Below are 13,086 nucleotides of genomic sequence, written 5' to 3'. Positions count from 1 at the left end.
TCCTTTACCGACTTGGAACTAGTCTATTGTTTCGTGTCCAGTTCTAACTGTTGCCGTTGTTTCATGTCCAATTCTAACTGTTGCCTCTTGACCTGCATACAGATTTCTCAGGAGGCAGGTCAGGTGGTCTGGTATTCCCATCTCTTTAAGAATTTTCCACAGTTTGTCATGATCCACACAGTCAAAGGCTTTGGCATAGTCAATAAAACAGAAAGAGATATTTTCCTGGAACTCTCTTGCTTTTTCGATGATCTAACGGATGTTGGAAATTTGAGTTCTCTGCCTTTTCTAAATCCAGTTTGAAAGTCTGGAAGTTCATGGCTCACGTATTGCTGAAGCTTGGTTTGGAGAACTATCAGTATTACTTTGCTAGCATGTGAGATAAGCGCAATTGTGTGGTAGCTTGAGCATTCTTTGGCACTGCCTTTCTTTGGGATTGGAATGAAAACTGATCTTTTCAGGTTCTGGGGCCACTGCTGAGTTTCCACATTTGCTGGCATATTGAGTGCAACACTTTTGCAGCATCACCATTTGGGATTTGAAATAGCTCAGCTGGAATTCCATCATCTCCACTAGTTTTGTTCATAGTGATATCTCCTAAGGCCCACTTGACTTCGCACTCCAGGATGTCTGGCTCTAGGTGAGTGATCACACCATCATGGTTATCTGGGTCATTAAGATCTTTTTTGTATAGTTCCGTGTATTCCTGCCACCTCTTCTTAATATCTTCTGCTACTGTTAGGTCCATACCATTTCTGTCCTTTATTGTGCCCATCTTTACATGAAATGTTCCCTTGGTATCTCTAATTTTCTTGAAGAGATCTCTAGTCTTACCCATTCTATTGTTTTCCTCCATTTCTTTGCATTGATCACTTAGGAAGGTTTTCTTATCTCTCCCTGCTATTCTTTGGAACTCTGCATTTGGATGGCTATTTCTTCCCTTTTCTTTTTTGCCTTTCGCTTCTCTTCTTTTCTCAGGTATTTATAAGGCTTCTTCAGACAACCATTTTGCCTTTTTGCATTTCTTTTTCTTGGGGATGGTTTTGATCACAGACTTCTGTACAATGTTATAAACCTCCATCCACAGTTCTTCAGGCACTCTATCAGATCTAATCTATTCAATCTAATAGATTGACTCTATTTGTCACTTCCACTGTATAATCATAAGGGATTTGGTTTAGTGGTCTACTGAATGGTCTGGCGGTTTTCCCTACTTTCTTCAAGTTTGAATTTGGCAATAAAGAATTCATGATTTGAGCCACAGTCAGCTCCCATTCTTGTTTTTGTTGACTGTATAGAGAGCTTCTCCATCTTTGGCTGCAAAGAATATAATCAATCTGATTTCAGTATTGACCATCTTGTGATGTCCACGTGTAGAGTCTTCTCTTGTGTTGCTGGAAGAGGGTGTTTGCTACAATCATTGTGTTCTGTTGGCAAAACTCGGTTAGCCTTTGCCCTGCTTCATTTTGTACTCCAAGGCCAAACTTGCCTGTTACTCCAGGTATCTCTTGACTTCCTACTTTTGCATTCCAGTCCCCTATGATGAAAAGGACATCTTTTTTTTTTGGTGTTAGTTCTAGAAGGTCTTGTAGGTCATCATAGAACCATTCAACTTCAGCTTCTTCAGCATTAGTGTGTTGGGGCATAGACTTGGATTACTGTGGTATTGATTTCTGGTTTGCCTTGGAAACAAACATAGATCATCCTGTTGTTTTTGAGACTGCATTCAAGTACTCATTTCAGACTCTTTTGTTGACTATGATGGCTACTCCATTTCTTCTAAGGGATTCTTGCCCATAGTTTAGATGTAACAGTCATCTGAATTAAATTTGCCCATTCCCGTCCGTTTTAGTTCACTGATTCCTAAAATGTCGATGTTCACACTTGCCATCTCCTGTTTCACCACTTCCAATTTACCTTGATTCATGGACCTGACATTCCAGGTTCCCATGCAATAATGTTCTTCACAGCATCGGACTTTACTTCCATCACCAGTCATATCCACAACTGGGCACTGTTTTGCTTTGGCGTTGGTGAAAGAACAGACAAATCAATGAAACAGAACCCAAAAATAGTCCAACACAAATACAGTGAACTGATCTCTGACAAAGGAGCAAATGCAGTACAATGGAACAAAGATACGTTTTTTCAAGTTTGTTCAACAAATAGTACTGAGACAACTGGATAGACACACACAAAAAAGTGAACCTAGACATAGATTTTATACCCTTCACAAAAATTAACTCAAAATAGATACAGACCTGAACATAAAATTCAAACTATAAAACTGCTGGTATAGCCAGACAATGGTATGTTATTCAGCACTTGAGAAGTGAGCTATCAAGCCACGAAAAGACACAGAGGAAATTTAAATATATATCATTAAATGAAAACACCAATCTGAAAAGGCTAAGTATACTGAATGATTTAAATTTTATGACATTCTGGAAAAGGTAAAATTATAGAGACAGTAAAAAGGTCAGTGGCTGTCAGAGATGAGTGGGGAGGTAAGAATGACTAGGCAGAGGACAAAGGATTTTTAGAGCAGTTAAATTATTTTGTAAGATTCTATAATGGTGGATACTTGTCATTATATATTTGTCAAAATCCATAGAAAGTACACCACCAAGTAAGATCTCTAATGTAAACTATGGACCTTGTGGGGTGATGATGCTCATCAATGAACAAATGCACTATACTGGTGGGGGATGCTGATGATGGAGAAGGGGAAACGTGTCGGGGGTAAGGAGTATATGGGAAATATATTCTATACCTCCTGCTCAAATTTGTTGTGAATCTAAAAAAGAAAAATAATCTAGTAAAAAATCGATAAAACAAGAGTTCTTCATAGCAGATGCAAATACCAAGAGTGAGTAAGGAGAGTGTAGGCATTTTCTAAACATATGTGACCAAATTCCTAAATGTATGTAAAGTCCCTTTATGCAGAGCATTTTGCAGGACTAGTTTTCTACCAAATACCCTTTGGAAAATGCCACTAGAGAAATAATGATAATTAAAAAAAATTGCCAGGAATAAGAAACTCAATAAAGAGTTTAGAAGATACAGTTGTGGAAAGCTTGAAGAAAGTTGAACAAAAAGACAAAGAGAATAGGAATAAGAAGAAAGAGGGTCAAGAATACAAAGGATGACTTCAGGAGGTTCAACATCTGAACATATGCCAGGAAGAGTAAGTAGATAAAAAGTGAGGGAAAATCATTGATGAATTTAATAAAGTTTCAAGAAACCAAATGATGGAATGGGCACACTATATGTTCACATGGTGAGTAAAAATACTCATATTCTAAGTGAAATTTCAGAATAATGGGGATGAAGAGAAGCTTCAAAGAGAATAAACAGGCTTCACACAAAACTGAAAATAAAAATCTAGGGAAGATTCCATGGTAAAATAAAGATTACATTGTAAAATAAAGGAGCAAACTGGGATAACACGAAAGAGAGATGAACATGCTTGAACATAAAGAAGAAAGATGTATACAGCAGTAAGAGACTGTAAGGCTGAGCTAGTAAGTACATAGCAAAATAAACACATAACAAAAAAGGTCAAGATTTAATCTAAAACAAAGTTTTGTACAACAAAGGAAAAGTAATCATAGTACTCTACATGGCTCAATTGAGACTAGCATAAAACAAGTTACAATAACACACTATTGAATTTCAATCTAATCATAATCATATCATCTTATTAAGACAGGGAAGTATGTGTGGGTGGGTAACAGGCAGAGATTAAGAAGAGTTAAATCCTGGGTTGCCAAAAAAAGAAAAGGAAAAGTTAAAGTGTGTTGGTACAAAAATACCTCAAGTTTAAAAAAAAGCCATTATAAGCATTCTATTTACATATATGAAAGTAAATAAAAGAATCAGCTAAATTAAAAGTGACTGCCTTCTGTGAGAAGTAAATGACAGGGGATAGAGGGGGTCTGTTCCTCTTCTTTTTATAATAATTCTTGTAGTCTATTTTTCCTTTAAACTGTTCTCATGTATATAATTCTGAAGAAAATAAAAAGTGTTGTGCAGTTAAAAAAATGAAAGGTTGGTAATAAAGGATATAGCATGGCACACAGCTTTCAATCTATGATAGCTTTTATTGTTAACAGTTGAAGCATCTATAAAGGTAACTTGGACTAACTGTATCATTGTATAGGTGTGTAAACTGAGATCAGAAAAGGAAGTGAAAGCAAGATCACACAGAAAGAGCAAAGGTCCAGTCAGGATGGTGAAACAGTGATCAGTGAAAACTGCTATAGCCTGGCCAAGAGCAAGAAACAGGGATACAAAGTGAAGTTGCCATTTTTCTTAGCTATGAGATTCAGACCAAGGGATGGATTTCAGCATAGTGACCACCAAAAGAGATGAGTTACATCATTTTAAATGAGTAGTGAGGCACAGTCATGAGGCTTCCACTAGTATGAATCATCTAGGTTTTGTTGAAAATGCATCCAGGCACCTAACTGATATTTAGAATCATATGGAGTAAACAAGCAGGTATACAGGAATCTAGTGGGCATGTTATAGGTTAGAAAATGGAATTAATATCTTCGCCGAGGTGTTCCTCTATCTTTACTTCCTCATCCATGGAGCTAAGCTAAGCTTTGTTTATCAATCTAGTAACATTTTTGGACTAAGCAAACCCAGTAACTGGCTGAGGCTAGATGCATAAGACACATTTGGAGAAATAATGTGATAGTACCCTGATGAGAGCTGAACATAAATGTTACCAGCAGGCTCTGTTCTTTTCCAAAGGGAAGCACTGGGCTTCCCTTCAAGCACTAACATTCTAGGGTGGAGACAAACTCAACTCCTAAGAAAAAGGCTACCTTAACTTCCATGAGGATCATTCATTCCAGTTCCTTAGATTTCCCTAAGAAGACGTTTTCACACATGTATCTTAATTTACACATAAAAATGAATATTGTTCTTTTTGTCAATAGTTACCCCACTGGGAGGCTGTACATCTATTCTAAAGGGGTAGCTCTTTTAGAATTACCTTCATATAGTTTATGAAATGGGAACAGATATGCACAACCCAAGTGATTACCCACTCACTATGGTTATCAGATTTTGCTTTGAATCAAACATGCACTGATTTGTCCAAAATAAAAAACACTTTCACAGTACCAAAAATTGCCACCGTCAAAAATTAAAAAAACCAGAGCAGTGTCATACATATTTGAGTGGTGGCAGAATAATTATAACGCTGGAAGGGTTCTGGAAAGGGTCACTAAGGAGGGAGCATCCCAAACTGGAAAGGATGGGTATAATTACAAACTGAGCCAGTGAGCTCCTGGTGCTGGCTTCATGTCCATCCCACCCCCAAGCCCTAGATCCCCAACTGTAAGTTCACAGAACATCTACCGAAGTTTCTTGGATCACTTTGACAGAATGGAGATGTCTCTGAAGTTATTTCAAACATCAAATTAAAAATTTTTAAAGATTCTGTTTAGATTTATAAATGGATAGGGGGCTAATTGGGCTACCCTGATGGCTTTGCGGGTAAAAATCCGCCAGAGATGCAGGCAGATGCAGCTTTGATCCCTGGGTTGGGAAGAGCCCCTGGAGGAGGAAATGGCAACACACTCCAGTATCTTTGCCTGAAAAATTCCATGGACAGAGGAGACTGGAAGGTTATAGTCCATGAAGTTGAAAGAGTAGGACACGACTAAGTGCGTGTGCCCCAGCAGGGGGCTAATTATTGGTACAGTATGAGAGACAGTACAGACCCTGGGGCCTGGGGCCTGTTGCAGCTAATACTGTGATCTGCTCTTACCTGTGGGGGCCTGCATGGCTGAGCTGGGTATGGTGGCAGCATCTTGGGGTACAGTGCTGGTGTCCGGTTCAGGGGTGCTGGTTGTTGGTGAGGTGGGTGGTGGGTTCAGCAAAGTCCGAGGTTTCCTCTGTCAAAATGGATGAGGAAAAGTTTGCTACCCATGATAGGTAACTTGTCTTCTCATTCCTCTATTCTTAGCACTCAATGCACCCATGAAACTGGAATACGTTTGTGGATGGGACTGTGTTCTTTCTTTTTTATTTTAATTGAAGTATAGTTGATTTACAATGTTGTATTAGTTTCTGGTATACGGTAAAGTGAGTCAGATATATATGCAAACACACATATGTATTCTTTTTCAGATTCTTTTCCATTACAGGTTATTACGATATATTGAACACAGTTCCCTGTGCTATACAGCAGGACCTTGTTGTTTATCTGTTTTATATATAGTAGTGTGCATCTGGTAATACCAACCTCCCAACCGAGCTCTTCTCCCACTTTGCCCTTTGGTAGCCGTAAGTTTGTTTTCTATATCAGTGTGTTTATTTTGTAAATAAGTTCATTTGTATCCCAGATTTCACATATAAGTGATATCATATGATATATATATATATATATATATATTTTTTTTTTTTTCCCCCCCCAAATAGCCTCTTGTTCAAAGCTGCAAAAATAGTAGATGCTTAGTAAATATTCTCTCAATCTATGTATAAGATTCTGGGCTTCTGTATAGCCAGGGCTTAATTCACTATCTTTTATATGTATTCAGTATTATTATCTGAAGTCTGGATTTTTTTATTAGTTAGACAGAAAAAAAGCAAAAAAGGAAAAAAAAATGCTGCGACCTAAGTCTACTTTGACATCAGTTTGTTTCTCTGTTGAAAATGGAAACATCCCTTCCCCTAATTCCACAAACTACTTTCCTCTACCTACCTCTTTGGCTTATTACCTGCCATTTCTTATCTTAAACCTTGTATTCCAGTAATCTCTAACTATAGTACTTCCCTAAAACCTGCAGTTTTATCTAGTCCTTGCCTTTATAATAATAAACCATCTGTTTTGCTAGAATACCTTTTTTTTACCTTATAAATATCTGTTTGTCCAGGAAGCCTTTCTAGGTGTCCTCTAGTTACTGTCTCTTTTGTGCCATTTCTGTACTTTGTATGGTTGCATTTGTTACAATGTACTTTCGCTATATATTTATATACTGGTGTCCCCTATTAGCTTGGTGCTCCCTGAGGGTCTGATTCTGCTTACCATTCTGACATGATACTTGGCATATGATAAGTATCATAAATGTCTTTCAATGAAGCATACAGTATAGAATATCAATAATGGGAGTAGTAATAATGATTTGAGAAAAATCTAGTATCTCCTCTATGCTGTTCTGGGCAATCTCTGGGGGAGAAAGATCACAGAAGGTTGTTTTTTCCTCAAAGAAACAGTTTTCTAAAAAGCCTTTCTGAATGCAAGGAAAACATAACCATCACTGAGATCCAGAAATCCATTTTTACTAAATGTCACATGTAGGGTCCACTCTGGGAGCTGTATAAACCTGACTGCCTTCTCGGAGTGTATCAGAGAGAGAGCCCAATGACAGCAGGCACATATACAGGATGGCGTTGCCTGTCAAAGCAGTCATGCAAACTCTTATATAACATACAAAGCATGCATAGGACATGGACATTTCCTCCTGTTTTTGATATTGCCACAAGTAAAAATCTAAATGAGCAATGAGTCAGGAAAGAAAGGAAATAGTTCAACTTTACTGAGTTGGTAGGATTTCATGGGGGTTCCTGAAGAAACAAACCTGGTGAGTTTTGGTTCCCAAATATTGGAGAAAAAAGCAGAAAGATGTAAAGCATTATTGAGATAGGTGCATTTACATGTATTATATCTATTCATATGTTATCCATTCTATTGGTGAGAAAATTGGGGCTCTTAGCCTTACTCAAAGCTTTCTCAAAGTCAACACAGTGGTAACAACTGGAGATGAGATATAAATCTAAGTTTCTCTGGCTTCAAAGCCTATGCTCTTATCACAAGATCACTCTGCTTCAAAAATGAATATACAGGTCATGGGTTAAGTAGAGGCCTATACACTTACAGGAATAGGCAAAATCACAGGAAGGGGAATTAGGGAGTCAAATGCCAGGCCATAAAATACAGTATTAGATGAAAGTTATTGCTTTTAAGAGGACTGGAAAGAAAAAGGACTTTGGTTACTATGTTTAGGACTTCCTGAAAGCAGAGCTGAAGCAATCATAGAATTATAGTTCTTAGCTTTGAAGGATCTTAAAAGTTACTTAATCCAACTATCTACCTAATACTTTTACATCCCACTCCTTAAAAACATCCATATCAGTACCTGGGTACTTGATGAAATACCTGATGAAATGCCTCTAGTGATGGGAGATTACTACTTGCATTTTGAAATAGATTTAACTGTTCCTTTTATGTTGAGACAAAGCCTATTTGCTTGAGTTTCTGCTTATTGGTTCTTTCTGTCTTATTGGTTTTTGGAACCTCATGGACAAGTTTTCTCCCTTTTTAATCTAACTGTCAAGGTGCCCTCACATCATCAAAAGCATGACTTCCTTGGCCTTGGAATTTTTAGAGCCTTCAGCCTCTCCTCCATAACATGAGAATGAGAAGAGAGTAATGGAGACAAAAATGAATCAGGATCTGGGTTAAGGGTTAATGATAACAGATTGGGAGTATTATGCATTACATAGAAGGATCAGGATGTGACATCAAGAATTCAAAACCAATAAATAAGGGATATTCTCAATTGGAAATCATCACTAAAATCATCTATCTATCTATCCATCCATCCATCCATCCATCCTGCATATATTGAACATTTCCTAAGAGACTGAGATATAGGGCATGGGCAGGAGAAAAAGAGAAGACTAGGTTCTTGACCTTCAGGAGCTTATATTCTAGAAGGACTGAGGCCAGCTGGAGCTAAGAAACAAAACAAACCCACCCAAACAATCAGACCTAGAGAAGAACTTAGGAAATTGGAATGGAATGCCTAAGGAGAACTGGGTATCATTTTCACACTGGAACTCAGGTAGTCTAGTTTGGGAGGGAGTTGCAGAGAAATTCTCTGAGACTTAGGAAGTGATTGGAGAAGATGATGCCAAAGGAAGCCTTAGAGAAGCAGCTGAGGAAGTTTCATATCAATGGTTTTCTGAGGGAAGATACACATGGAGACCTGGTCATGACTAAAAGGCGGTACTTTCAGTAACAGTGCTCAGTGAAGCTCGACCCAGCAGTTTTTTCCAACACCAGAGATTAAGTGTTACCTTCCTCGGGAAATGTGAGTGAATATATGATGGGGCAGCAGTGATCTTAGAACTAGAAGATCTGGAGATCCATCTCTGTAGCCTTTGCCATTGATTAGCTGTGTGACTATAGGGAAGTCATCTCCCATCTCTAAGTCTCAATTTACTTGACTATTTAACATTAACACTACTTATCTCCTAGGGTTTTGTGAATATCATATGATCTGTAATGGTGTCAAGTATACAGCCTGATCCTTAGTATCAATAATTTCCTTTTTTTTTTTTTTTAAAGAAGGTATAGGGACAGAAAAATAAATACATTTATAGTGTCAGTTTTCTCCTTCTGATCACATACCTGGGCATCCACTTTGTGTAGGTTAGTAACAATTAGGAGCAGAGCCTTTCATCTATTGAAGATATCAGACCAGAATTCCCATGAATGTAACTTTCAAAGTAAAAATTTGTTTCTTATCCATACTATCTTATCTCTAACATTACCAACTCCCAGCTAAGTAGCTAAAGTAGGGATGACAATATAGGAGATTCTCCTTAAAAGCACACACGAGGTGGAGAATAGAGTCAGACACATTCCTTTCTAAGATGGATGGATATGGATGAGTTATCCCTTTATAACCATTTATCCCTTGCTGGCAAACCCACATTTTTACCTACCTTACTGCCAGGTTTGGGACCCCTCTTCTTTGGGAATTTCAAAGGCTCAGCTGACTTGGATGGGGTAGAGATGGGATGGGGAATTAGGGGCTTGGGTGTCCGGCCCCGCTTCTTTCCTGGTTTACGACCCCTCTGCCCTGGTTGATGCTCCAAGACAGTTTTGGTGCTGCTGTGGATGCTGGGCTTCTCAGTGTTCACATCGGATGCAGGGTAGGGATTCTTTGGAATCACAACTGCAAGAAAAAGACTCATTCTAACACTCCCTCCTCCCACCTGCATCCCCATCCCAGCCAGAGGGAAAAAAAGACTTGCTACTTCTGCTTGGATAGTTTTATCCCAGGAAGCTAGTCTCTTGGCATCTGACCTAAAAGTTAGAAAATCTCAGAGGAGAACTGAATTTAGATTGGCCAGAATTGGAAGTTTTAATTATTTCTGGCTAATGTAGGAAAAATATTACACGTTTCTTCCCAAAGAACCTAGTTCAAGCATATAAACAACCACAGGCTCAGAGATGGAATGGCTCTTAGAAGCTTACAGTCTTCTGCTAAGAATGAAGACCTGAGGCTCAGAAGAGGAAATGATGCCTTCCCTAGGTTACACAGGGAGTTGGGATAAGGACTTATGTGTGGAAACTGGGTTCTGACAATCAAATCAGGGATTTTCTGTATCAATTTACTTAAAGTTTTAGTGTGATTATTGCAGTGAGGACTACTGAAATACATACAAATATATACATCTAATAGCATCTTTCCTTACCTTAAAAATTTGGACTTTAAGATAAAGTCCAAATTCTTTATTCTGATATCCAAATTCTTTATTCTGATATCCAAAGACCTTTGTGATTTTGCCCCTGCCTTGCTTCCTAGATATGTCTGATGTCATTTCCTATCACCCACCCCCATGTCGTAGCTCCACTGTTTTCTGAACACCAGTTTGTTCAAATACGTTGAATTCTCTGTTCTTTCTGATCTGAATACATCAATACTCAGTTTCTGACACTCAGCTCCAGAATCACCACCTTATTGAGGCCTTGTCTGACAACTCCATCAGTGCTCCACCTGCTCTAAAACAGTCTGCAGAGTACTTTCAATTTACTCTGATCATTCATCTCCTTAATTGATAATTCTTCAAGGTAAGCAATATCTAATTCATTGCACAAAGTTATGAAGCATTTACTACAGGCTATACATTATTTTAAGTCCTGGGGTAGAATAGTGAACAAAACATAGTTTCCATTCTTATGGAGCTTACCACCTAGTGGGGGAGACAGAAAATTGGCCAAAAAAGACACAACATAATATTAGGTAAATGCCATGATTAAAACTAAAGCAGCAAGTTAAGGAGACACAGAGGTGAGGAAAGTCCTCTTTGTGAAGGTGACATCTGCACAGAGCTCCCAAGTGAAATAAAGGCAAAGTCTTATGAAGGCTGAGGGAGAGCCATCCACTAGATGGTCTATAACAAGTGCAAAGATTCTGAGATGGGAACATGTTACTGTCTTTGAGAAATGGAAGGAAGATCAGTATAGCTGGAATTGAGTGAGCAAAGGGGAGAGTGGTGGGAGATTAGGTAGAGAAGAAGTAGCAATAAGACTGTGTGGGATTTTGTAGACCCTGAAAATGAACCTAAATTTATCTTAAGTTTGAAGGGAAGCCACTGGAGAGTTTTGAGCAAGTGAGTGACAGGGCAGACTTAAAAGGGAACACTCCGGCTGCTCTGGGAGGGGAGGGGACGAGAGTAGAACTTAGGAGACAAGTTGATAAAGTAATTACAGTGGGCAGGTAGAAGACAGTGTTTCTTGTGCTTCCAGGTAGTATGTAACAGATATGACTATGTGGTGCTGCTGATCCAGCAACTAGAAAAAATCAGATACATTTTTTAAAAGATCCTGCATTGTTACAGAAATTATGAGGATTAGATGAACTGGAATTCCAGACCTGGATGAGGAGGATTTCTTAAGTAGCTGACACTGTTTTCTTTCCTGAGCACATTTGCCAAATTTGGGCATGAATTAACGGTCAGTCTTGGCCTGTGCAGAGGAGCTTCACTGGAGGAAAGAGAAACTGATGAGGCTGCTATGAGACTGGAATTTGAGGAGGTCCATGAATATGGCCTGTTTTTCCCACAGGACATCTGCTGAGTTTTGAGCCTGCATGTTGGGGCTGCAAAGCTAGGCTGAAAGCTTCTAAAAAGACAGAGTGAAAATTCCCATAATTTTGTGACTTCAGCAGACAAGGTCCCACCAGAAGGATGAGGTCTACTTCTAACATAGCCGATCTCCTCTTCAAGATAAACGCCTTATTTTGAAATTGTAAGGACTGAAAGGTCAAAGAACCAAGCCCCAAAACTCTCAAAGGCAGGACAATTTCTTGTACTTTTTCACGACTATGAAGACGAAGACCCATTAGGCTCTCAGTCGAGGGCCCAGGGCCTCGGAATATGGATATAAACCGTAGATAAAATTCATATCTGAACTAGTTCAATCCATGATTAAACTGAGAGGATCAGGCCCTTATCCTATTAGCATAAAGGAAAGAGGAAAGAAAGAATTCTTTCTGATAGAAAATATCAGCTGGAGTCTCAAAACTTCTTTTATATAAAATATCCAGTGTGTGTGTGTGTGTGTGTGTGTGTGTGTGCAAGACAGAAATATAAAGAGTCAGAACAATGTGACTGATAATCAAGAAAAAATATAGACAATAGAAAACTCATGATCCAGATAATGAAACAGACTTTAAACTAACGGTAAGTAATACAGTTTTAAAAAGTAGAGGAAAAGATGAAAAAAATGTAAGAAAAGATAATACTCACAGAAAACTGCAACCTTCATAACAAATTAAACAAACATACTAGAATAAAAACAATATTAAAAATTAAGAATTCATTGGACGGATTTAAGGGTAAACAAGATCTAGCAGAAGAATTAAAAAATTTGAAGAAAAATCAACAGAAAACATGCAAAATGAAGCAAAAATACAGGGAAAAAAGCCCAGATAAACAGATTAGAACATTAGGGACACGTGGACACAGTCAATAGATACAAAATATGAGTAACTATAATCCCTGTGAGAGAAGACAGAGAGAATGAGGAAAAACTATACTTGAAGACTAATGAAAGAAGAGCTCAGCAATCCACAAGCAGCAAAAACACACAAAAAAATCCAAACTATACCAAACTACATCACTGTGAAACTGCTGAAAATAAAATACATAAAATAAAGCGAAATGAAAGACAAAGATACATTTTTAAAAGCAGTTAAAGAAAAAAGGATTATTTTTACAGAAGCAATTGACTTTGTAACAGAAACTGTGAAAGTAAGAAGCAATAGTGTTAAA

At 38.1% G+C, this 13,086-nt stretch overlaps 1 protein-coding gene across 10 annotated transcripts in view; it reads right to left on the bottom strand.

Annotated features, from left to right (window-relative positions):
- SCMH1 (sex comb on midleg homolog 1 (Drosophila)) overlaps window positions 1-13,086 on the bottom strand; it is a 166,284-nt gene that overhangs the window by 31,575 nt on the left and 121,623 nt on the right. For 9 of the 10 annotated variants that reach the window (XM_010862680.1, XM_010862681.1, XM_010862682.1 and 6 more), the window contains 2 exons: window positions 9,751-9,983; window positions 5,786-5,912 (listed from right to left, as the gene is read on the bottom strand). The exons of the other annotated variant lie outside the window; for it this stretch is intronic. In XM_010862680.1, the coding sequence (XP_010860982.1) occupies window positions 5,786-5,912; window positions 9,751-9,983 (360 nt within the window). The remainder of the gene's footprint in view (window positions 1-5,785; window positions 5,913-9,750; window positions 9,984-13,086) is intronic. 10 annotated transcript variants of the gene reach the window in all.

The sequence above is a fragment of the Bison bison genome, unplaced genomic scaffold, assembly GCF_000754665.1.
Source record: "Bison bison bison isolate TAMUID 2011002044 unplaced genomic scaffold, Bison_UMD1.0 scf7180017864484, whole genome shotgun sequence".
Taxonomy (NCBI): domain Eukaryota; kingdom Metazoa; phylum Chordata; class Mammalia; order Artiodactyla; family Bovidae; genus Bison; species Bison bison.
Note: the sequence above shows the minus strand (reverse complement) of the source record. Positions and strands in the feature narration are given on the sequence as shown.